General features: G+C 42.8%; 1 protein-coding gene across 1 annotated transcript in view; it reads right to left on the bottom strand.

Moving 5' to 3' along the window:
• The window catches only part of LOC143142581 (transmembrane protein 131-like), a 43,122-nt gene that overhangs the window by 9,571 nt on the left and 7,340 nt on the right, over positions 1-26,211 (bottom strand). Inside the window, exons 4-31 of the mRNA XM_076303563.1 lie at positions 22,769-22,837; positions 19,559-19,679; positions 18,464-18,580; positions 18,088-18,210; positions 17,623-17,703; positions 17,366-17,516; positions 16,720-16,776; positions 16,550-16,611; positions 16,347-16,455; positions 15,434-15,542; positions 15,053-15,206; positions 13,907-14,077; positions 13,182-13,292; positions 11,663-11,797; positions 10,284-10,388; positions 9,818-9,904; positions 9,287-9,439; positions 8,300-8,375; positions 7,540-7,654; positions 7,135-7,273; positions 6,740-6,849; positions 6,496-6,559; positions 5,313-5,464; positions 3,466-3,608; positions 2,899-3,085; positions 2,455-2,640; positions 1,000-1,158; positions 170-600 (exon numbers count right to left, since the gene is read on the bottom strand). Coding sequence (XP_076159678.1) covers positions 170-600; positions 1,000-1,158; positions 2,455-2,640; positions 2,899-3,085; positions 3,466-3,608; positions 5,313-5,464; positions 6,496-6,559; positions 6,740-6,849; positions 7,135-7,273; positions 7,540-7,654; positions 8,300-8,375; positions 9,287-9,439; positions 9,818-9,904; positions 10,284-10,388; positions 11,663-11,797; positions 13,182-13,292; positions 13,907-14,077; positions 15,053-15,206; positions 15,434-15,542; positions 16,347-16,455; positions 16,550-16,611; positions 16,720-16,776; positions 17,366-17,516; positions 17,623-17,703; positions 18,088-18,210; positions 18,464-18,580; positions 19,559-19,679; positions 22,769-22,837 — 3,677 coding nt within the window. The remainder of the gene's footprint in view (positions 1-169; positions 601-999; positions 1,159-2,454; positions 2,641-2,898; positions 3,086-3,465; positions 3,609-5,312; positions 5,465-6,495; positions 6,560-6,739; positions 6,850-7,134; positions 7,274-7,539; positions 7,655-8,299; positions 8,376-9,286; positions 9,440-9,817; positions 9,905-10,283; positions 10,389-11,662; positions 11,798-13,181; positions 13,293-13,906; positions 14,078-15,052; positions 15,207-15,433; positions 15,543-16,346; positions 16,456-16,549; positions 16,612-16,719; positions 16,777-17,365; positions 17,517-17,622; positions 17,704-18,087; positions 18,211-18,463; positions 18,581-19,558; positions 19,680-22,768; positions 22,838-26,211) is intronic.

The raw sequence follows: 26,211 nt of genomic DNA, 5'->3' as shown, positions 1-26,211 counted from the left end.
GGCTCCTTTGGGCTTGAATTCAAGATTCAGAGGTCATACAAGAAATATACAACTACAGGCCTACTGAAAAAGCATGACCTATCAAAAAAACCTTAATTAAAAAATAAATAAAATAATTGATAAAATGTACGGTCACAGATACGTAGCCACAGTCAGTTGGTGAGCCTACCTTTGCTGTGTGTGGCCTGTGCTAATGACGTGGCCTGCTCCTGGAACACCTCTGTGGTGGCTGGGGACTCGGGTCGGTCCAGGTCTCGGTCCATCGTCTCCACTAAGCTGCTGTAGTCCGAGTCGTCCGAGCAGCGGCGCTGGCTGCCCTCCTGGTGCGCTTGGCTCTGACTCTGGTTCTGGTTTTGTTGGGACTGATTCTGGGCTCTGGAGCCACGGCCTCCCTTGCGGTTGATTGGCAGGGCCGTGGGGCTGTGTGTGCTGGGGATGGTCTGCATAGCTGCTCTGCTTGGGCCCCCTTTGGAGAGCCGATCCAGGTGGCCGTTGCTGTTGTTGTGGTGGAACGGGGCCGTGTTTTGTCTCCCACCTGGCCTGTTGCTGTACGCACCTCCCCGTGAGGAGTGGTTACTGTCGCTGCTGTTATCACTTGTGCTGTTGAGAACAGATTTAGAACAGATTTAGATAACCAATTACAACAATAAAACCAATTTATATAACCAATTACAACTATAAAACTACTACTATCATAACTACATTTTTCCACCATTGCTTCAGTTTAATATGTTTAACAGAAACTAGCTTAGGCTCTGACACACCATGTTAATAGGGATACGGGTGAGAGCGGGTCACTATTTCAAAAGAAAACATTTAATCTTTTGTGAAACACCCCGCCTCTGGAGGCTGATATGGCAGAGGCTTTCAGCATGTCTCAAATTCACTACAGATGTTGAGAGCACAAGGAAAAAAATAATGATTCTAGATTTTTTTTTTTTAATTACGTAATCCAGATCCCAAAAAAAAAATGTAAAAAAATTCCCAGACCCAACTTACTTCGAATCGTTATGAATTCGCACTATTTCCCTGAGGTCAAAAGGTCGCCCCGTTTCCATGGTGGAGTTGGATCCCTCGAAGGACAGGCGTCTCTTAAACGGCTCCCAGATCCCCAACGCTTCAAGGTAAGCTGTGACCAGCACCAGCAGAAACATGGAGCTGCAGAGAACACACACAACAGCAATATAGTTTAAACATTTCATCTGAACAGATGCCATTACAGATTTTCTGACACACACACATGTGATGGATATCAAAGGTGAAGTAAGCAATTCTGGCAAAGGTTATTGATATTTGAGCACGATTTTATTCTGGTGAAAGTTAGTGGATATTTGAGCTCGTCCATGTTTCTGAAGCAATGTTAAAATTGCCTGGAATTATGTATGACTTGGCCTGAGCCACACTGATTCACCCTGACCTTGTGCAGTTTATCAGTTCATTGAGCTCTAATTGTAGCAAAGCATGTCAGACTTGATGAAGATCCTTGTAACTCATTGGGAGATATGGCATAAACACTGTGTTGCAACGGGCGTAACTATGCATGCATGCATATACGGACAACCACTGCGGGCAGAGGGATACTGACATGAGAGATGCTCTCCATTGGTTGCCATTGGAGACAATGCACACTGATGGACACTGAAAGGAGCCTGACATTCTGCTACATCTCCAACACTGACTACGCGTGTACTCAGTGAGCCCGACTGTTTTTAATCACTGTTGGACCACAACAAGACCAGATTCACATGGATCCCTACGCCAGTGATGCGAAGCTGTGGACATTGGGGGCAGGCACTGAGTCATGACAATTCTGTTATGTGGTTCCCTTGGGTGACAGCATTGGCCGATAGCTGAAAACATGCTAATCTGCTATTTTTTGCAAATTTAATTTTATCCCTGCAAGTTCTGATGCTGACTGTGCTGTGACCTCATTAAACATACTGGATCAGGATTTAAACACAGTGATTGATGACACCAAGTTTGACCAAAAGCTTTGACTGCATTTTTTACCTCATTGTGAAGGACATGATGTCGGCGTGATGTTATGCAACTTTAAATGTCCTAATGCATTGCATGTTTCAGTTCAAGATGCTAAAAGTTACTATCGGTAAAGATGTTTGATTTTACAGCTGACTACAGACTATAGGCCGTATTCTCCCATTCATGTGCAAGTCTTTTTTTTGTGTCGTTTCAGGCCAATACTGCATTATGACACACACACACACACACACACACACACACACACACACACACACACACACACACACACACACACACACACACACACACACACACACACACACACACACACACACACACACACACACACACACACACACACACACACACACACACACACACACACACACACACACACACACACACACACACACACACACACACACACACACACACACACACACACACACACACACACACACACGTCCTTGGCACCTCATGATGATGGAGATGATGACGTAGAGCTCCAGCTCCCAGGAGGGCCGGGGCAGGGCCTCAGCGCACGACGCCAGCAGGTGGTAGGGCAGCGAGGCGTTCAGCACGAAGGCAAACGACGAGCCGCCCGCTGACACCAGCCGCAGCTCGCGGATAATACGCGACGCTGTGAAGTCTGGCGTGAACCTGAAAGACACAAACAGTCATTAACCCTTAGACATAAAATCTAATTTTGTGTGAACGCTACAGTGGTTCTACATTTATCTACTGGTATGTCTACACTGCCAGTTCTGTTTTTGGATGATTACATTTGATGATTACATTTCTCTTTGCTTTTTGCTTGGTTGCACACTGCACACAAGGCACTACATAAAAAGATTTAATTTGATACACTATATAAATCTGAATAATAACAAGTAGAGATGTCTGCATAAAGCCACTCACATTATAACAATGTCTTTGGACACGTTTGGATTGAGCACAAACTCTTGACAGTTGACGACTTTGAAGCCGTAGCCTTCGCAGGCGTAGCCGTTGATCTCCATGGCTTTGATGTGCAGGGGCAGCCGGCCTGTGTTCTCAACTTTAAAGGATCTTCTTAGGCTGAAGTTGGGCTCTTTCAGCTTCACTTCTGACAAAGGCCACAAAGGGGGGAAAAGAAAGAAAAGAAAACCAGACAATATTCATGACTGAAAATACAGGAAACAAACCATCAGTGTCAACATTTTACTAAACACACTTTATCACAGCGAATTGTGGATTTCCAAGCAATGCAAAACACTCACATTACATTGATCAATGCTGTGTGCATTTTACATTTCCAGCATATAGCATAACATTATATATATACATACATACATTATATAAACATATGGCACAATGCACCCATCAGAAGTCCTTTCCCCCTGGTGAGTGTCCGAGTGGCCGTCTCTGGTGCCCTGGTGGCCACACTACCTTTCGTTTTAGGCCCGACCTCACTGCTGACCCACAGGACCCTCAGCTCATACTCACTCTCTGAGCAGTCCCTCAGGAGTGCCTCGGTCAGTTTGAAGCGTAGGGAGCTGCCTGGTCCAGGGGGCTTCCCCGCCATCTTCAGGCTCTCGTAGGTGCCCTGGCCATGCACCAGCAAGAAGTCCACCACCGTCAAGTTGTTCCTGGAAGAAAAACGCACACACAATGAAAATGGAGGTTGGTCACAAGGTGCACGTGTGAAGAAAAGCTTTATAATATCCCTGGTTGTAGACACTTCTCCAGAGCCAGGAACTGGCACCACTCCAACATACAAACAGGGAGAAATGCACACAACACCACAATACACAAATAAATAAATAAATACATTATTAATCATTATCAATTAGAGAACAGAAAATAAATAAATAAATTAAGATGCATAAAAAGCATCTAAATGGTGACTGATTATTATTAACATTTATTACAAATGATGTTATTACAATTAAAAACAAATAGCTTTTGTAAGTTTGCAAGGGTGCCCATATTAAGCATATTTCAAAGTAATATTGTTTCAGCAACAATAAATTGTATACTTTTTCCGTGATGAAAAGGAGTCCCAGACTTCTTAGCCCATGGCTTAACAGAGTCAGAAAGGCCAGAGAGAAGTTTACAACCCAGCTAGCATTTACATCAGTGCCCATAACCACATTTCACCCTGAAAGCGCCTTCCGTGCGTCAGCCATTGGAGTCAGATTCACTGGAAGATGAAATGATTAGGGTGTGGGGTCCTGTGCTGAGCCAAACCATAAACGAGTCTGTGAGTTTCACAGCTGTGTATACTAGAGGTCTGCAGAGGGTCATGACTCATGTTGATATTTATTTTATTCATTCATTATTTGTTTTTAATGCATTTCCAAGAAAGCCTGGAATTACTTTGGTCGGGTCAATTTCTGTGAAATCTTGATGGATCTCGATAATAACAAACTACTGATATATCTGATATATTTCACGTATGATCTGCAGAAGAAATACGAGCTCATCTCAAAATCTAAAAGGTCATCTCTTATTGGCCCTGCCAGGGCGGGCTAAGTCATAAAAAGGGAGTCTTCTTGACTGCGGTCCAGCAGACCCTCCTGACCTCTGCATGCATTTACTCTAGTGATGGCTTTGCTCACATGGGCAGACAGGACAGCTTTATTAGATAAGGCACTAATCCACTGCTGCAACTGCGCCGTGACCACTCTCCACATGTACCCTAGGCACAGCAAAAGCACTCTAGGATGAGTGGAGATGGGGGGCCCACAGGCCATAGGCTACAGCTTCTCTGGGAGTTTTCATGCTCGTTTATGAGTGGGATAAACGCCTTGGCCTGGAGAAAATTACAAATGGATGAAACAAACTCGCTTCTGTGGACCCCAGAAAATAAAATCACGTTCAGCCAATTATCTCAGACTAAAATATCCCTGAGGCATTGCCAAGGCACAGGGCAACAAACATTTCCCCAACCCTCCAGGCCAAACCCATGATCAGTTTGCAAATCTAAGCATAAAATGTACCACTGGTTTTAAATGAAGTTTGTGCCAGTGTTTGTTTGCTATTTTGAATCTACTGTAAAAGCAAAAAATAGTGTGCCATATGTAAAGGTGGTATATGGAGCAATTTTAATTTAAAATGTTTAAAAATGACCAAGAGACATCAGCCAAGTGGGAAGAAACAACCGATACAAAGTCACAAACACAAAAATGCCTATGTTGCGTTGCCCAGGTAACGTTAGATTGCAAACCAGCATGATAGCAAACCAGCTAGTGTCGACCCGGCTCTCTTGTAATATATATAGTTTTAAACCACATGCGGTACTATATCCAATAGACTGGAAATCAATGGAAGAGTGCCGTGTAGCTGTGTACCTGATGAGGAGTAAGGAGGTCAGTGTGTGGTTACTGATGGGGCTGAATTTCACCGAGAAGCTTTTGGCTTCTCCTGGGAGGAGGTGCAGGTTGTAAACAAGCGGCCGAGTTTGCCCCTCTGTGAAGCCACTGCTGGTTCTCGTCAGAGAGCTCTGAAAAGCACAAAATCACAGAAATCACTTGTACTCCTCGGAAATGAACACCCAAGAGGGAGTTTTCTTTGAGTTCAATAAGGTGTTAGAAAGTCTCAGGCTCTGAAGGATTTTTCTGCCATCTGATAAACAAAACACACACATAAAAATAAATAAATAAATAAACAAACAGGCTTTCTATCCCAATACCGAACATGGATTTGCGTGGGATCTACATTTACAAACAGCAACCTGCAAATGGCAGTGCTGCAAAGTGAATAGAAAGTACAGTGCTGTACAGTGGAGAGAAAGGGGAAAAAATGCTGGCATGTCTTCAGGCAAACACATGCCAGCATTCCAAGACGCATACCATGCTACCACTTTCGAGTTTCAGGAGAAAACACGCCTCTACTTTTGAGTTTGAGACAAAAAAGGAAGAAAGGGAGCAGGACTTCTGGGGAAATGAGATACTATTTCAGACCCATGCCTGTGTGAGGTGGAGTCTCATGCAGTATTCAAATGTCTTTTCAAGGAAATGAAAACGGAGACAAAGTGAGGTCCCTGGTAGCATATTCACTGATGCATGCTCACACACACACACACTTGACTTTGGCCTTTTTATCTGATTGGCAACGACTCCCGCACAATAGCCAAGTCAGCCGAGAAGCAGGACGCTACGGATCATTATGAATGTGAAGCCACCAATAATAATAAAAATGGGAAAATGAGATTACAGTTGTGATGTTTTTTTTTTATTTTTTTATTATTATATTAAAAATGTTTTAAATGTCACACACAGAACATGTGGTGCAGTGGGTGGCCAAAAATAAAGGATTGTTTGTGGTATTTTCTATTCAAATCAATTTAACTTCTACATCTTCAAATCTACACAGATTAAACCATTTAATGGGAAAAAGACCTGATGCAAAAAAAGGGAGAAAACCAAATAAATGACATTTCCTAAACCATGATCAATGAATAAGAGGCCAAGCTCACAAAAAACACTGCATCTCCACTGAAACATGGAGGAAATGACAGAACATGTTACTCACCTGATTCCTGTGGATTTGGAACTCTAAAGTGGTTGTATCAATGGGGAGATTTTTGACTGGGAGCCTGCAGATGAAGATAGAGAAAAGACACACACACACAAACACACACACACACACACAAACAATCAAACAACACTACTACTAAACTTCAAAATGGCATTACACTGTACAGTTATCAGAAAGAATATATCACGGTGTTGATAAACATATTATCATACATCATATCTGTACTCAAAGCCTTTACCTCTCTAAGAGTTTTTCAGCGAGCGGTGCAGGGTTGGGGTAGAGGGCCAGGGGCACGATCTGAACGTAGACGGGGACATCAGCTGGGTTTTCAAGTAAAACTTCCACTTCCTGCAAACATCACAAGAACAGCGTAAGGATTTCTTGAAAAGGGTGAAGGCAGTGTAGCTCACTCAGCTCATTTAAAGCTCACTCTCGGACAACTCATCTGGAGATGTGTAGGAAATGTTCACAAAAAACTTTATGCCTACACTTCCGTCTAACCATGGTAACTAAGTGTCAAAAATAGGTTGCAGGGGGTATGTAGACTAAAAGGCTGGGCTAGGCCTTTTAGACTAAAAAGCTAAGCTGCTGACGGACACACTAGCATTGTGAGTGAGATGTGGAGATGCTTACGGAGGAGCTGTTGGTGTTGGTGAGAGGGAAGACGATCTGCCATGACGACTGGACCAGGGAGGGCCACATCACGCGGGCACTGACCCGAGCCTGCACGTTTTTCTGCAGGTCAGTGTTCACCTCAAAGACGCCTTCCACCCTTCAAATTGTGCAGATGGTTAAAATGATTGATTGATGACAACAAGAACATCGGCAAGAACAACAATGCCAAACATTAGGTTTGTGTTACTTAGTGGTTGCTTTTATCCAAAGTGAACCCCCCCAAAAAAAAATAATTTAATGCAAGAAATAGTCATCATAATAATGTGCATTCTCCGGCCAACTCTTCAACTATTGATAATGAGGGTGATGACGAGCGTACCCTTCCCCTAATTAATGGCAGTGGTACAGCCATGGGCTACTCACTCGTGTCTGGAGCTGTCCCTGATCTCCTCCCAGGTCTTGAGCAGCATCTGGTGCAGGTCTGCATCCCCATCAAACAGGTCCTCCTGCATCACAGGCCCGTGGGGCTTTGGCTCATCTGAGGGGAAGACATAGGGGACGCATAGGGGACACAGGCATGCTCATTCATTTACCGTAGAATAAAACCAAAACATACAAGAACTGCTCAGACAGATCACTGCTTGGACCCCAATAATTTCACTTGTTGTGAAGAGTTGCAGGCAACAAAGCTCTATTGTTTCTCACATTCAAACAAATGTAAGTGCATTGTTGCATGACGAAATGTCACAAAACAAGGTGACTGATTAATTAGCAGATGCTGGCTTTATTGTAAACTTTTAATTTCTATGATTTTAAGGCAGAGGGAAATAAGTTGAGTCAGGTATGAAATAAGTTTAGTTGGGTACACTAGTTGGATTAGGATAATCCAAGTAGGTGTGCCATGGCATTACCAGAGGTGCCAAAATAAAATGGGGTACTTTTCAATTCATATACACTACTCACAAGAAGTCAGGGATATTTGGCTTTCGGGTAAAATTTCAGGATGAACCTAAAATCCACTATAACCTTTACGGGTGAACAAAAATGTGACCTCTAAAATTTTGAATGCACATGTCCAGCAGTTTAGTGTTTCGGTACTTTCTGTACTGAAATATTAAATTTCACCCGAAAGCCAGATATCCCTAACTTTTTGTGAGTAGTGTATGATATGATATGTACTTACATTTTCTCAGAAAAGGTAGTCCTACATAACAGTGGTTGCCACACTGTAAACTGGCATCGAAATAAATATTTGCGACCTGCAAGAAACAACAAAGCAACATCTCAGCAAATAATAAAGACCCAATTCAGACTGTGTGTCCATGTTTGTTGTGTGAAGTGTACTGTACAGCATTGCTGAGGGGTGTTTTTCACAGTGCTGTTTGCAAGGGGATCACGTTACTACACGAGTCCTCAGGCACAAGTCCTTGTAGATGCCAACTACTGCCAACACTCCTCTGTGTGTGTCTGTATTGAGGAGGTGACTTTCAAGGTAGTTGAAGGCTTAAAGCAAGGAAAGTTTCTGTGCCAGAAAATGGTCAAGGTCATTGTCAGCCGTTTTATATTAAGCAGCCCATCCCACACCTCAACTGCAGCGCAGTGCCTGAGATCTTTTTTTTATGTTTTAGGCTTTCATGTTTTGTGTTTTTATGTTTTATGTTGATCGCTTCATGAGCACATCACTTTCTGATACAAAAACTACCTCGGCTGTCAGTGACGGGTATGATCATCATCATCAACCGTTTTTTATTCAGGGAGAAATTGACTGAGCATCAAGCTCTTTTACAGCAATGCCCTGAGTTACAAAACATACAACAACAATAATCAAAATAACAAAACAAGAACAATAAATAGGTACAAAAGGCAAATAATAATAACAATAAAATAATAATAAATAGTAAGAAAAGAAGGGAAATATGTATATATGTATAAATAATAATAATAATAATAATAATAATAATAATAATAATAATAAAGGTAAAAATATTAGTGAAAGCAAGAACATTGTCAACAGCCATATCATCAATCATACCCTTGAGTTGGTCTAGTGATTCTTGCAATTTGTTCCATTTATTAGATGCAAAAAATTTCAAAGCTAATTTACCAAATTCAGATTTAATTTCAGGAGTATGAAGAGATATAAATCCCTGGTATGAGAAGTTGGCTGTACCTTGGACCTGCGTTTGGGTTCAAGCTCATCTTTGCTGTTCTTGAGGCGCTTGTAGTAGAAGCGTGGGTCTTCTGTCAGCGACATGATGTGCTGCACCTTCACCTTCTGGGAGAATGAGCTGCTGATGCTCAAGCACTGGTGCACCACTTTACCCTGCGTGTGGCACAACATGACTGTTACATACACTACCAGACACACACACACACCACCAGACACACACATGTAACATGACTGTTACATACACTACCAGACACACACACACAGACACACACTTTACCCTGCGTGTGGCACAACATGACTGTTACATACACTACCAGACAACAGACACACAGACACACACACACACTTTACTCCCTACTGAATACGTTTTACCATATTTTAGTAATGGTAATGCGATAAGATTACTTCAGTACATGCATGTTAAGCTCAAACATGCTTTCAATAGGCATCAAGGTACAAACATGTTTTCAGTAGGTACACTATGCTACTGTATGTTACGCTGTATGGAGATGAGGTAGGTTAGAATCTTACTGGGAAAGATGGTGGAAAGATGATGTGTTTCGGGGAACTGGTCAGGCTGCCCACTGCAACCACAGCCTTCACCGGAATGGTCAATATCTGAAAAAAGGATACACAAACACATCTAGGCATGAAAACACATCCATAAATATGCATTGAGGAACTCTTCAATAGTCTTAGTGGACTTTAATGGTATGGCAATATAACATACAACGTAAGCCGATATGATCAAGCAGCAATAAATCAATCAGTACTGTGCTTATTGGCTAATCAACCCAAATAAGTGATGTACATACTGTAGAGGCAACAGCAATAGGTCTGATTCAGTGCACAAGAGACTGTTCAAAGTCCATGAGGTTGGACCAGAGTTACTATGCAGTCAAGAGAAAACCTGAAAACATGGTCTCCCAATAACAGTTGCAGTGTAAACAGAGTAAAGAGTTATGACTAGCGGACACGGCCAAGCGTAGAGGCTCACCTCGTAATCTGTCGTGATGTGCACCGCCCCGTCGTACACGCCCTCCAGGTCCTTAGCAACCAACGTTACCCTGAAAGCTGCATAATAACCAGAGGCCAGGATGACCTGGAGAGAGGGAAACACACACACGCACATTTTCATACTGTTTTCCCTATGACTCAAATGAGCTATGTGTTTATACTATAACAAACAATGGTGCCTTCACAGGGATGCCATATCCCCACTCATATCACTGACGCCGCTGTACGAATGCCCTGGGCAGATAACTGCTGAAGGGAATATTTATTTAGCCTTTTAAAGGTGAAACAGTGAGCCAGTAACGGTCATGGATATGACCTCATATAGACAAGAGGGAAAAATGATCTTCAATGTCTAGGTGTTTGAAAGAGAGAACATGATCATTGACAGGGATGATGATAATATATGGCAGTAATGCACTATTCTTCCCTAATGCACTAAAGCAATACAAAAAAAAAAAAAGACGCTTGTATGTCGGAAGAAAAAAAACTACAACAACAAAATAATCCTCATTATGGCAAGTTACAGACATGCTGCGTATTTCCCAATGCAATGGCATTCACAAGAAACATCCTCCATATCAGTTAGAATCACTCAAAAAAGAACAGGAAGAAACATCAGCTGATGCACCAAAAAAAGATTGTTCCTCTTTTACCGTATCTGGACATCAAACAAGAACAAAGCATCATTGACTTGGTACTTTACACAAACATGTTGCCTCCAAATGATTCATTCTGCCATTTCAGTTTTCATTCTGCTTAACATCTTATGTATCTATGTATGTATGTATGTATGTGCATTAGTTAATGACACAGTAAAGGATTAAAGCATTCATCATCAAGCTTTAGCATGAAAGCACTCAGGCAGACCTCTCGGTGCCTTTGATGTGCTAACCACACCAATGGTTCATTTAGCTGGTACAGAACTTTTTTTCCAGAAAGGCAAAGGGCAGTCTTTATACAGCATGACAAAAATAGAGAGGATACAGTTTAAAAACAGTGTAACACCTTGTCCAAACAGGATCCGAGCGAGCAACTGTCAATGTTATCCATCTACGCAGAATCCGTTAAATATGCCCTTCTATTGAGTCATATCACTCAAAATAGCAGTGCAACGCAAGCGCCAGAAAGAAAATAGACACGGGGCGTCCGACAAAAGTTCTCTTAAAATGTTGCGTTGCATCGCGCTGCTTGCGTCGCTTGCAGTCAGGACGCTCCAATTGAAAACAATGGAATTAAACGGATTGTATCGCTAATGTTCGCTTGCATTGCGTCCGGTTAGGACAAGGCATAAGTCTGGACATAACATTGCGGTTGTGCCCGGCCTCTTGGGCTCCTGTCCCTCTATGGTGTTGAGTTTACCGTTTTGTGTGTGGAGGCTGTGGCGTTGTGGAGGTCTTTGACCCGGGCCAGCGCGGTGGTTCTGTTGCCCCTCTCCGTCCTCAGCAGCTCCATGGACAGACTGTCCCCAGTCACCAGCCAAGGCCTAATCACCAGCTGAGGGCCAGAAGAAAATGGCCAGGTTTGAAAGGGATCAAGAGACACACGCCTACCCTTCATATATCCTGTATCTTTCAATATTTAACATAATCCTCTTTTTAAGAAATGGCAGTTTCAATATATTTAAACAAATACAGCACAATACTGCCAAAGTCACACTTGTTTGTCCAGAATGCAGGTATAGGATGGCACCGGTGAAGTCTTGCTTTAGTGCACAAAATAGTGCTTAAAGACCTGACTCTCAGAAGCAGTTTGATATGGGGACAAGTGCAATCGGAGCAACAGAATAAATAAAATACATTAAGAATGAAAAAAAAAAAAAGAGCTAATCAGTATTGGATTCAGTATTTTTGATAACCCCCATGTCCTATTTACTGTCCTATGCTGCTTTTCTCTACTGGAGCTAGAGAACAAAAGAGATGTCATAATCAGGATAATATGTAACTAGACAGTACCACAGAGCTCCACCTCCTATTTGGTATTGTTATGTAACTGTGGTATTATTAACCCAGAACTGTCATCTACTGTTTATTTTTATCTAATCCTCAGGTAACCATGTGAATCCACTACAATGGCTAGACACCTAACCCAAAGAGCTGCCCTCACAGCGATCAAGGTCAAGGCAAATGTGTGGCACACTAGTCAAAGGGGGGCCATCTTTAGAGCCGCCGTCATGCGTGTCCTGTTAAATATTTGTTGAAGCAATCTGTATATCTTGAGCCTGCAAGTTCAGGGAGGATGATGTTTACCCAACAGAAGGTACACATGATAAAAAAAAGAATGACTTCGGCAAATGGAATGTAAGCCATCTGCTTTTTACAAAGAAATGGCATGGTTTAGAAATCAGCTGGATTTCTAGGTCATTTTACAAGAGTAAACCACCAGACCCATGAAAATAAATAACACACGTGAGGAGATATAAATTACCAACCAACGAAACTAGAACACTGGGTCAAGAAGAGCCCCACCTGTCAACTTCTTTACTTGATGAGTAAAAGAAAAAAAATGAGAAAAAGAGAGAGAGAGAGAGAGAGAGAGAGAGAGAGAGAGAGAGAGAGAGAGAGAGAGAGAGAGAGAGAGAGAGAGAGAGAGACACACACACACACATAGTAAATTTTGGATAGTGGACAACCGGGACCCAGACATGACAGGCAGATTTGCTGCTGTATCTTTGAAAGTTATGGACATACTGGGCCCTTTGGTTTTGCAGTGAGATGGACATGTGACTTCCAGAAACAGGTCAAGCAAGTGAGTTTAAGACTCTATACTCAGAGACAGAGAAGTGGTGTTCCAGACACAGAGGAAAGAATCAAATTCAAATGACGTGTGATATGGACAGACAAGCAGTGCATCAATCATGGTAGGCAGTTGGTGACATTACCTCTATGGGATTACTGTTGACCACCACAAACACAATGCTACTGGTGTCAGTGGCACTGAGGACACCAAAGTCCAGGAGGTGCTCCTCTAGGCTGGGGGGCAGAACCAGGGGCTGCGAGGAAGAAGCAGAAAAAGATAAGCACGGAGAAAGACGTTAAGAGACGTTAAGATCAACTGACAAAGTGCTATTCATGTCTGAATCACTGAAGTGGTAGAGTTTGACATACACATTCCAGTGAATGAAGACATCTATTCAAGCAGCTATTTCAAACTCAGCAAGGAGGTGCCAGTGAAACCTAAACAATCTGAGAGATCATCTGTGCCCATGGTGTTTTGACTGCAGCTGAAAGCATTAGTACCACTAATAGAAAGCATGTCTTACCACTCACATCAGCATTATTTTTTTTTAAAATTGCACTTTGATTGGATTGGATTTTTTTTGTATACACTTTATGTTTTAGAAATTGGACAGTGCCTTGAGTGCTTTTGGTGTATTGGAAAAAAACAAGCCACATGAATAATTCTCTGCAGAAAGAGCTCAACAGCCCCAACCATCTCCCATTACAGACTAAATGCAGTTGTGCTGAATTACTATTGATTCTCACTCTGTTTAAACCCCACTGACAAAAGGAGTCTTTTGGAGGAGAGTGAGTGAGTGACCCAGTGAGTGAGTGACCCAGTGAGCGAAAGAGTAAACAAACGGCACAGATCATGGGCGTGGTGTACCTCCAGGAAGCCGGTGTAGGCCCGCACAGGCAGGTGGAAGCGCGAGGCGTTGGTGACCAGCAGGATGTTGCTGTCGATGTGGATGGAGGGCCGCGAGGGGCGGAAGTGCAGCGAGAAGATGTAGCGGGCCTCGCGGGGCGGCACCAACACGGAGTCACTGAAGTTCTGCACCTACCAGGAGAGGAAGAGGAAGATGAAGGGAGGAAGAGGAGGGGAGGAGAAAGAGGAGAGGAAGAGGAGGGATGAGAGGAAGAGGAGGGAAGAGGGGAGGAGAGGAAGAGGAGGGATGAGGGGAGGAGAGGAAGAGGAGGGATGAGAGGAAGAGGAGGGAAGAGGGGAGGAGAGGAAGAGGATGGATGGAAGGAAGAGGAGGGAGGAGAGGAAGAAGAAGAGGAGAGGAAGAGGAGGGATGAGAGGAAGATGAGGGGGGAGGGGAGGAGAGGAAGAGGATGGATGGAAGGAAGAGGAGGGAGGAGAGGAAGAGGAAGAGGAGAGGAAGAGGAGGGGGGAGAGGAAGATGAGGGGGGAGGGGAGGAGAGGAAGAGGAGGGATGAGAGGAAGATGAGGGGGGAGGGGAGGAGAGGAAGAGGAGAGGAAGAGGAGGGAGGAGAGGAAGATGAGGGGGGAGGGGAGGAGAGGAAGAGGAGGGGAGGAGAAAGAGGAGAGAAAGAGGAAGAGGAGGGATGAGAGGAAGAGGAGGGGGGGTGAGGGAGGAAGGAGGTTAGATGCAGATGGAAAGAGAGGAACAGAGTGGGCAGAGGGAGGGCAGGAGGAGAGGGGAAAAGGAGGAAAGAGAGATATGCCAGGAGGAAAAATAAGAGCGGGGGCAGAGGGATTATTTGGCAGACAGAGAGGAGGACACATGGAGGACAGAGAGGAGAAATGAGCAGGGAAGGGTGGTAGGGAGAGGAGGAGGAGGAGAGGTAGAGATTGGTTGTTGCTTGTTTGTACTTGCATTTATCAGTGACTGGATAATCAGCCCAAGATTTGTTTAGAGGAAAATCACATGCCTGTAGGCTTGCGACACACACACACACACACACACACTTCAATAAACTGACCTCTGGAAACATACACACACTTCACAAGGCACACACACATACGTGGGTACACACAGACCACTCACTCACTCACGTCCTCACTCACTCTGAACATGGTTTTGGCCTCTTCCGGCAGTGAGACGTCATGGATGAGAATGGGGAAGTTGAAGGTGTTGGTGAGGACTATGGGCCGGTCCTGTGGGTCTGGGGGACTGTCTCTGATGTGGAACAGGGTGACCGTGTGATCAAAGCCCAGATACCTGCCAGGCAAACACATAGAGGTGAGGGACTGGAGACATTTGTATATACAGAAAAGTCTACCACCTCAAGTCTACAGTCTACCATCAACTCAACTCTTTTTAAGGGTTTTTTGTATATATAATTTTAAAAGAGCAAGACATTATCCAATCTCTGCCGTAATAACAACACTTAAATAGATATTTTAGCTCTATGAAACGATATTAGATATTAAAGAGAGTGTTCATACCCTTCTAAAACTTCAGCTTGATATGGAATTTCAAGTTTGGAGTAGCTTTTCTCTTTCGCTTTCACTGTTATTTTACCAGATGTCTGTGATGGTCTTTTCACCTTTGACGCTGGGGGAAAAGAAAAGAAAGAAAAAGTTAAATTAGCTGCACATTCCTTACCATCAGGAGCCCCACACAGTGCAAGTGTAAAGCTAAGAGTTCCGTAAAGCCACTGTTATGGCTTTTCTCGTTAAAGATCACATTCCCGTGTGTATAGTGTTTTTTTGCTTTGTAAGCTTTGTGTCAATCATTTGTTCTAAAGCAAAAAATAACAAAGTAGACACACATTATGTCTTCTGATGTACAGCAGAAAGCTTCGATGATGCACGATGAGCTGGCAACAATTTGACAAGCGTCTTCTGCTCACGGTTGACTTATATAACACTCTCTTGTCCTCACAGCAACCGTTTCATTTCACAGCAGCTGGACATGCCAATGGATTCATGGATCTCATTTTTCAGAGTAATGATTGAATGGGGCCTCCCGTCATTACATAACACTTGCTGCGCTCAGCTACTGTATATTTGTGGCATGCGAGATATTGTGATCGAAAAGAAGGCCATGTTACAGTGGGATTATATTTATTATTATAGGTAGGGATTAATGGAAGGGATATAGAGGGATTAAAGGATCTTCGCTAGAAAGGTGGTAAGGTGAAACTCAGAACACAGAAGCACTACAACACAACAGAGATGTTCCATGTGTGCAACATCACAGTAACAAAACACAAAAGCAGGTGTGTCATCTACTTGGGCTGCAGAATAACATGCTCTAACTACCGCATGTTCTTTCACTATTCTTGAAGTTTGGATTAAAATCCCACAACACAACAAAACATCCACTTACTGTATAAACTGACTTGACAGGACTTACCATCAAAACTAATACTTGCAACTTTGGTGTATTTATTTTCACCAGCTTTAAGCGTGATTTGCTTGAATTCTATTGACACAGCATCATTTGATGGCGTTGGTCGTATACTCTGTGGAGTGGAGAACAGATGTTAGTGACAGCAGGCAGAGAAGCCTGCGCACTTCATGCAGGTGGACGGGAACAGTTGACAGTGCAATACTCACTGTGATTGGTACATCTTTCATTCCTGAATTTAGCAGATGCAAATTCAACTGCTTTGGTCGATCTGTTAAAAAAAGAATAAAAAAAAAATAGTTTGAGGCTTCTTAAAAGGCCCTGAGAGAAATTAAATTCAGTGTTGTGGTTGTTGAGATGGATTTAGGTGTGGCCTTACCTTGAGATCTTAGTGTACCAAAGTCTAACATTTCTATGGAGGAGTATATACCAGGTGCTGCAAACAAAGCAAACGCATTTTTCAACTGTATAGTTCATGCAATGACAATGTCAAATGTAACGGCAAAGACTTCTTTGACATTTATGTTTAATATGTCATAAGTCTACTGTAACATATTCCGTAACATATTCCATAACATATTATTTCAGTGGTGTTGGTCAGGTGCCTCCAAACACATAAAAGCTTATGAGTGATCCCAGGGACTTCCACCACTGTGCCCATGAACAAGGCACTCAAGCCTTAGTTGAGCCAGGGGGATTGTCCCTGTAGTTCACTAGAGAATGTGTGTCCCTGTAGTTCACTAGAGAAGGCGTGTCCCTATACAGTAGTTCACAAGAGAAGGTGTGTCCCTGTAGTTTACTAGAGGAAGGAATGCCCCTATAGTTCACTAGAGGAAGGAATGCCCCTATAGTTCACTGTAAGTCGCTCTGGATAAGAGCTTCAGCTAAATGACGAATAAGCGAATGTGCTACAATTTCAGCGTGGTCATTAGTACTTCCTGCTGTCATTTCAAAGAACTCCTTAAAATCATGCTACTACTAGATTACTCTGAATTCTGAAGACGCATTCCCAGAACTGAACTGACCTGCAGTGACCTCGACCTCCATGGGGAGGATGATGAACTCGTCCTCGTTGGAGGCGTTGGTCTTGATGCGGATGAAGGCTGTGTGGTTGTCGGCGTCTCGTGACGAGAAGCTTGCCCTCATCACCCCCTTCGTCTCAAAGGGAGGTATCTCCTGCAGACATTGGGAAGCACACAGTCAGTGCCATTGCGGAGTGAGGGAGGTAAAGGCCACAGCATAGAGAATGGCTCTGATCCCGTGTAGGTGACCAGGTTCGTACCCATAATTTTCTGTTCCCTCCCTGCTGCCCTGTGGGCAGCTCAAGGTGCAGGTCGCCCCCGCTGGAGTACATCTCCACAACCTGAGGAGGCGGGACAAGAGGAAACACTAGTGATCTACACAACCTCCAACCAATAAGAGAACCTTTAAGGCAATTATGCATGGGACAATGTTTTGAACAACGTTGCTGAGCAATGAGATGACAGGTTCCTGATGTTCTGATTGAATGATTGTGACAAGTTTCTACAGATTTAAGATCTCTAGATAAAAATGTGTTGTCTAATATTAGCAGGAAAGTGATGCAACAACATCAGTCACGCAACACTACTCTAAAAGTAGCCGTGTGTATGGTCACCTTTAGTCACTGATAAATGTAAAGGCGTCTGTGTCTGAACAAAACCTCATAGTAATCATACTCATTATTCATGTAGTTTGTGACTGATTTGTGGACGGGCGGCACACTCACCTGCAGGGGCTCACTGTGTGGGTTGTGAATGTTTATGAGAGGGGAGAAACTGCTGTTGACAGGCACCCTGGCCCCGATGAATGGCCTGAGTCGGTATGGGTTGGGTATGCCCACACCAAACACCTTTCAAACCCAACGCAAACAGGAAATGTTGTTACCATGCAGTAGGTGCAGATGTGTGATGATAAACATATTGTGGTCAGGAGTAGAGGAAGACATGGGCATATCAGTGTGATCTAAGTGGTGTACAGTACACACAACTTTTCCATGACTTGTTTATCAAGTTCTAGCAAACCATGACTTGTTTATCAAATTCTAGCAGGGTTGTGAGAAAGAAATGTGTCGTTTTTTTCTTGCGGGTTGTTGAGATGCCTACCTGGTATGTAAACACTCCATGGTGTGATGTGTTAATAAATAAAGTATTTTCTACGTTGCCTACTACTCGGGCTAGAAAGACCACATCAAATGATGTGTTTCCCCCTGGAGGGATGATCTGCAGAGGAGAGGAGACAAGGAGAGACAACGATTGAAACTTCAAACGTATGCCATGAAAAGTTTGACAGCTCACCACAAAAATATGCATGTTCTATCAATCATTAACCTGTTAATATTCAGGTGGCTTCCAAAACAAGAGTTGAAGAATTAAGATTCAGCACAAAGGTTCATGGGAGAGGTATGCGGTGACATTGGTGAATTCTACAAAAACAGAGCTTTAGCTGGGAAGGAGATTCCCCAAAGTGACACTTAAAGCCAACTAAAGCCATTCCAGGTTTGAACTTTACAAGGTAAAATATGGCAGCTAGTCATTAAGGTTGAAATTCCAAACATGAATCAGGTTGTTGGTGGGGTGGGACCAATGCAATATATCAGAGGATTTCTTTGTTTTGTTCTGTCTTGACTTTGTTTTTTTGCTTTTTTTCCAAAGAACTGGAGGAGAAGTTATTTTGTTTGGATCCAAGCAAGCAAGCAACATCCTCATTCTAATTGCAGAGGAATTGCTGACTAGCCTGCATTTCTTTATATTTCAAGCTTGCTTGTTTTGTGAACGTGAGAGCTGGTTTGGAGAAAATTCTTAGAGAGCGTACAGCAATATCCTCGCTTTGGATCAATACCACCAACAACAACTTCAACTCCTCCATAAATGTCGGCTATTCACTTAAATAGAAAACATAAACTGGAGTAAGTCCAATGTCAGTTTACTGATGGTCAGCAGCATGGGACATTAAATAAACCATACGCTTATTAGGTAAGGGACACTGACTCTAGGTGACCTGCTCCAGACAAGCATGAATTTAAAAAAGGGCACAAAGAATCACATTGCCAAGCAGGCATTTAATGGAGTGGTCAGAAAATGCACTGCGGTCACTCTAAAAACACTGGCCTTTTCAGCCTGGAGAGTTTACCAGGGGAGGATAAGGAGACCTATTTCCCCCTTTCTCTCTACAGAGGTTCAACGCCACACTTCACTTACCCTGTTTTGAAAAAAGGAAGCGTGAAAATGCGCTGTTGTCGCTGATATAGATATTAAACTAATTTCTTCTGAACTAGGATTGTGCAAGTAAACTTTTTCCATTTTTGGCATTCCAACAGGCCTGAGGAGAAAGAAAAAACAAACACAGAGAGACAGAGAGAGAGAGAGAGAGTAGAGAGAGAGAGAAGAGAGAGAGAGTAGAGAGAGAAGAGAGAGAGTGAGAGAGAGAGTAGAGAGAGAGAGAAGAGAGAGAGAGTAGAGAGAGAGAGAAGAGAGAGAGAGGAGAGAGAGAAGAGAGAGAGAGTGAGGAGAGAGATCAGATTTATATAAGCGTTCCCAAACATGCATTACAGATCAATATAGAAACACCTCTAGCGTTCCTATTGAAATATCACCATGCAAAATTCACAGGTGTCAAACAGACTCTTCAACAACAACAGTTCCATAGCTCCTGTTTCAAGTTCACATTTATGTATGAGAACAACATTCAACTGACTCCTTTTTATAGGATATGTAGATGACTTTATCTGAAGTGTTAACAATATCTGAAGTGTTAACAATGTGTCCAAAGAGAGGAGAACTGAAAGCAGGCTGCGCTTTAATGACACTGATATCATACTGCTACTGACAGCAAGTCTCAAAAACGTTCACCCTGCAAGTCTTCTTTCGGCCTTTACATTCGGGGAGGGGTCAGAAAGGAGGACAAGTTCAGACAAGCACAGAGCTGATTTAAAGGTCTGAATGAGGGACTGCTTTTGACTTAAGGTGTTATTGTTAGGCGTTATCGTTACTCAGACATGGGGGAAAAAAAAGATATAAAAATAAAAGCATGACAACGTGGAATGCGGACGGCCTTTTTTATGCGGTCAGGAGGACGTTGAGAGCCAGAGTGTTATCTGTGTTTGTGAATGTACAGAGACCCACACAGCCCAAGGCATGCGTTGCTGGTTGTAAGGCATTGTGCCGTCCATGCTGGCGTCCAGACAGTTATTGACTATGCCAATTCCCTGGCTTTGTGGACTACTCTTTTAACCCATTCGCGCTGGATGCTGCATGACGCAACATTGACCATCCCGCTGGATGATGCGTAGTGCAACATTGACCCTCCCGATGGATGCTGCGTAGCGCAGCATGCTTTTTATTTCATGTTTTTAGGTGCTACAGAGGCTTAGATATTAAATTTTGGTAGACGCTGACAATTTTTAGTATGTTTTCAGAAAACCCTCAGGAAATAAGGTTATTTAGTCTAGAATGCCATAGGATTCTATAGGCGTTTTTAGCAGGCATTCTAGGAGTAAATGGGTTAAAGCTGGTCCCAAAAGAACAATGTTTAATCTAATCATGGTTTACACAAAAAGGTCAGAAAATTGGCCTCGGAATGGAAATGGCTGTTGAATCAATTTTCCGATTAAGCATAGTACATATAAGTTTAGTTTTACACAGTATTACACAAACAAAAAAAAGCTGAGTCAAACTGTGTATGTTTCATTTTTCTGACGGCAATTTACTGATTCTCAATGTGCCTGATGGTGCGTTTGTCTGCTTAGACTCAACACAAACCTGCGAAAAAAAGTTGCACTTTCGTGGAGGCCTCCTGTGACATTCTTTAACAGATCTACAGGGTTCAGGAAACCAGCCATCTAGAGCGGTTAGATGCGGAAGCTACGGACTCAGTGGTAAAAGATGACCCACAACCATGGCAGATGGGCTACATGTAGGCCTACCATCTGTATTTGTTGAAATTAGGTTGAAATAAGGTAGAAACTTGTTGATGTGAGGAGATGAAAAATAAGTGTGTGTATGTGTGTAAGACAGAAAGAGACCATGAGTTATGGTTTGTCTCCCCTTCCCACTCAGACATAATCCCAATAAGTCTGTCCAAGTTTATGGAAAGAAAGATAACACATTATGCTGAACGTCCTTCTAAAGTAAACCTGATCTTTTTCTAGTTTCCACACATATGTATTACAAACAGGATCTCAATACATATCTGCATCACTGATGTGTAATTTCAGAAAAACTTCTCTACACACTCAACAGATGCTTCAGCTGAATACATGCTAGTCATGAAATCCAGCCAATGAAAACTATAAGAAAACAAACACTAATTTCCCTGTTATCCTTAGGCATATTGAAAATACTGACATCATGTAAAATGCAGGACATAAACGTATGCCAGCATGCACAGCAAGCACGCCCATACACACACACACACACACACACACACACACACCATTAGACGGAAATGGTAACCACAACTTTCGACAGGAAACACTAAATGCAAAGAGGGTTCTTCACCGTCAAACTATCTATCAGAATTCAAAAATAGCAAACTAGACATAAAAAACACATCCTGTTTGGGTACAAATAGGTGCATTCCCTTTAGCCTAAATTCCAATCTGAAGCCCTCCGGTACTAACCAAGTTTGTTTTGCAATGACTACTTTTGAGTTAACAAAAATACACATTACCTAGAAGTTGAGACTCAGTGTGACCACAGATATTATGCTGATATTTACAAACATGGCATCATTTAGCAAACACTCACATCTAGATAGACCAACTGAGGGAGATTATGTTTTAACTTCTGACAGCATACAATACTTGCACTGCTTCGGAACTGACACAATTACTTCTGTACTCCTGAAGTCATGAACTTCCAGCTGTACAATAAGCAGAGCCAAAAAAATGACCAAAAGCTAACAAACATAAAAGTAAAAGATTGTTCATAGCACCTCATGCAACCAGCTGTATCAATCCAAGTGTATCCATAGTACACGATCGAATGTGGTAAAAGAGCAAAGCCAAATCACATCGCCAACTGTGACCACTAACAAACCAATTGGAATGCACAACGCCTTGTGCAATCTCAGGGATTTCAGCCGTTGCAAAAGCCAAGACCAAAGAGTGCAAAATAGATGGCACAGAGAAAATAGCAAATAGATTACATGTACAATAAAAAATATTAGATAAAAACAGGAATATTGTGTAATTCTATTGTGTATTACATTAGAATGCATTACATACTGGTAACAGACAATACTTTCTACCAAATGAGTTTAATTTAAGTTAGTATAAAACTCTGTGACTTCCACATGACTACAATCAGGATGGAGGGAACAGATATAAACATGGTCCCACATGCCTGCAGGAGTAGACCTGAGAGAAATCACAGCTCTAGCATGTGGGCCTGGCCACGGGAGTAACTCACTGTTCATGGAAGTCCAGCATGGGCGGTTCGAAGCGTATGGGCCTGCAGTTTCCCCGGTGCAAGGGCGGGCTGGAAGAGACAAAGGAGAGGAAGCATAAGAGCAAGGCTGTGTAGAAGACGCACGCCATGTCTTCTGCTCATCGTCAAATTACACATGTGCTGCTTCAGATACAAGAAGGATCTGCTGTAGTGGACAAACCAGTGCCTCAGTTTGTTTTCGTTTGTACACGTAAGGGGGTGTGTGAGGGCGTGTGTGTGTGTGTGTGTGTGTGCGTGCTCGCACATGAGAGAGAGAAAGGGGGGGGGGGGGGTCTGGTCAAACCAGCCTGGTGGCTGAGGGTGTGTTTGTGCATTTCACAATGATGAGGAAAGCGTCCTTGAGCACAAAAACACATAAATGGCTGTGTATGCATTTTTGTGCACATTTGTATGTGTTTTGCAGCTTTGACTTATTTGACTGTATAGTGACTCCATCTGATTTGATAAAACACTCCAACCAGCACTTAACACATTTAGGGTGTGACAGTCATTCTTCAATCATAAAAAACGACAGCTCTCCGAATAAAGCGTTTATGGTTGTGATCATAAAGTTAAATTCTGGTCTCATCACTCCAACTGAATTTGTTTCAGAAGTTTTGAGGTTTGTCTTGGTGCAGTTTGGGACGTAAGCAAGCAGTTTTAGGGTACCGACACAGAAATGGCTTTTTTCTAGCCACCACAAAGAGAAGACCTGTTTTCTTCAAGTATTTGTGAGAAGTCTCAAAACATTAGCAGCCATGCTTTCAGATCATCAGTCATGTTCGAGTCAGGGTGTGTGCCGTGGCCACCACAAAAACCTCCAGAGCTTTATGGAGAGAAGACACAGACTTGCATGGTGTTTTAAGCCCCCAATGTCATCTTCCAGGTAACGCTGCATGGAAGGCACTAGGGTTAGGCAAGGGTTGGTGTAAAGGTGAGGGTTAGGTGCCTTGAAGTCGACGGCCACAGGGCTGCCTTGAAGTCGATGGTGGGGGCTTAAAACACCATCGAGCGAAGACAGAGGGCTTCAAATCAGTGTAAGAGAGTGTGTGTGTGTGTGTGTGTGTGTGTGGGGGGGGGGGTGACCCAGACAGCACCTTAAGCAATGACGCCAAAAGCACAATGAAACATTCCTGACACTGTTAGTCTGATGCTTGCAGCTTTATGGGCATGATTTCTTTCTACTCACTGTAGGCTAGTGGATCATAACATTGAATAGCCCCATCCTTGTGGCTAAAATATAGACAGAGAGCACGACTAGTCATCTTCTGAGCCTTATAGTTTGATGTGGAAGTGATTACGATTTGCTAACAAAATCAGATCATCACACTGCAGCAGGTGTCATGAGTAACCAAGAGTCTGTAACACACTGAATCACACTCCCCAAGGGTGGGTACTGAGGTAGTGCACCAAGGGCACCAACAACTAGAGCACATATGGCCTAAATTTAGTATCTTACACAAAACAAAGCTCCTCACTGTGCAAGGAAAAGATGTGACCGTTAACTTCTGTTCCACAGGAGCAGAATGTGTGCTCCCAGAAGCTTTCTCCTAACTTTTACATAGACACATTGGTTATTAACTAGGCCGATTTTATTGGTATAAAATCCACACAGAAACACATCAGTCAAGTTAATTTTACCTCCAACATGGTGGTTATGTTTCCCTCACTGTCTGTTTGTTTGTCAGTAGGATTCTACACTAACTATCTTACGGAAGCTTGATAAAGGGTTGAATGGGCCAAAGAAGATCCCATTACATTTTAAAGCAGCTCCAAATTGCAGGGCGGACCGACAAATTATCTTTCATTTGTTAACACTGAGAGATGGGGCACTAGGCCTTGGCAGAGGTCTGCACTTGTCCAAGTGCCTTCGAGATTTAAGTGTCATGGCTGCTTGAATCCCTCAGCACAGCTGAGAGGCTTTCATGAAACAAGTCTGTTACACGTGCTGCAGACTGTGCCAGTCTGTGTCATGTGACTGAGTAAAAATGTTAACTGTTAAAGTGTCAGCTATGAGTGACTGCTGGGAACATTCAGTGCAGTCAAGTCCACCTTACGAGTGAGTCTAAATGACCTCAAGCGGCTCTCACAGCCTCCGCTAAGCTTTTCATCCACGAATTGTAATGAAGTGGCAATTTTTTGCAAAGTGCCACATCCAGACTGGGGTGGCAAAACAAAATAGTTTGTGTTGATGAGCTTATTTCAAATTTAACTCACTCAGACACACTGTGTAACTTTGAGTGTGTCTGAGTGAGTGTATGTGTGTGTGTGTGTGTGTGTGTGTGTGTGTGTATGTATAAATAATTAGGCCGATACTACTTCCACGCTCACAGTTACTTAATTCTAGGAAAGCCAATTAAAGTGTGCAAAAAAAGCTGTTCAGAATATGCCGATTGACATCACCCGCACACACACGCACGCACCTCTGCTTCTCTCTGTTTGGTTAAACTTCTACTGATAATTTAAGATTACAGATGTCAGTCCAGAGTGCTTAGTGCGTGTCTGTGTTTGTGTGTGTGTGTGTGTGTAAGTAAGAGAAAGTGTCCAGCACAGTGCTTAAGTGTTTAAAAGAGTTCACCTGTTATCTCTAGCCACTTGTCACAGATAGAAAAGTCACAGATATTTAAACCCTTTCGTTTTGCACACTGGGTATACTAACACATTCCCATGGTTTTTAAGGTCAAAGATGGCCTCAAGCACATGCCTAGAGGAATGAAAGAATAATCCTCACTAGGGGTGGGCGATATGGACAAAAAATAATATCTCGATATTTTTTGTGATTTTGATGATAACGATAATTAGTCGATATCCTTTAAAAAAATTTTTTTGTTAAAGTCTGAGTTACTTTACAGCTCATTATTTATAAATAGCATCATTACAATAATAACCAATAACCTAACCTGTGACTTTTTAACCAAATCAACCAATTCATTGTCACTCTACACATTTCCAATTCTGCCCCCACTTGTGTGTGTGGCAATGACATGGTCTAGCCAGCTACATTAGAGAAGATGAATAGGTCTAACAGTTTCCCAAAAGAAAGTCTGAAGCTGAAGTTCCTTTCAAACCTTTACATAGGATTCACTGTAAAACTAAGAGCAGACCAACAGAGTAGCCTACATCTCAGTTATTTCCATGTTTTCTCTCCATATAATACCGTGTAGGAAAAAACGTGACTGTCTCATCATACAATGCTACTTGAACAGAAGTAGCCGCATAAAATCCCAAGTAGGCTACTCTCCCTGCACAAAATAAACATTAGGCTGCGTGTTTTACTGTCTATGCTATGGGGACAACGTTGTGACCCACTAGTGATCACGTGACACTTGCTCTGCTGCACCTACCTCCTGGGACTGTATGAGTCTTCAGTGCGTGATTTCGAGTGTTTTTTCCCCAAAGTAATTTAAATACTCGATCATGTCAAT

This window comes from Alosa pseudoharengus, unplaced genomic scaffold (genome assembly GCF_046254945.1).
Source record: "Alosa pseudoharengus isolate Yale_2024_CS ecotype anadromous, Long Island Sound unplaced genomic scaffold, YU_APseudo_1.1 YU_APseudo_1.1_scf_24, whole genome shotgun sequence".
Taxonomy (NCBI): Eukaryota; Metazoa; Chordata; class Actinopteri; order Clupeiformes; family Clupeidae; genus Alosa; species Alosa pseudoharengus.
Note: the sequence above shows the minus strand (reverse complement) of the source record. Positions and strands in the feature narration are given on the sequence as shown.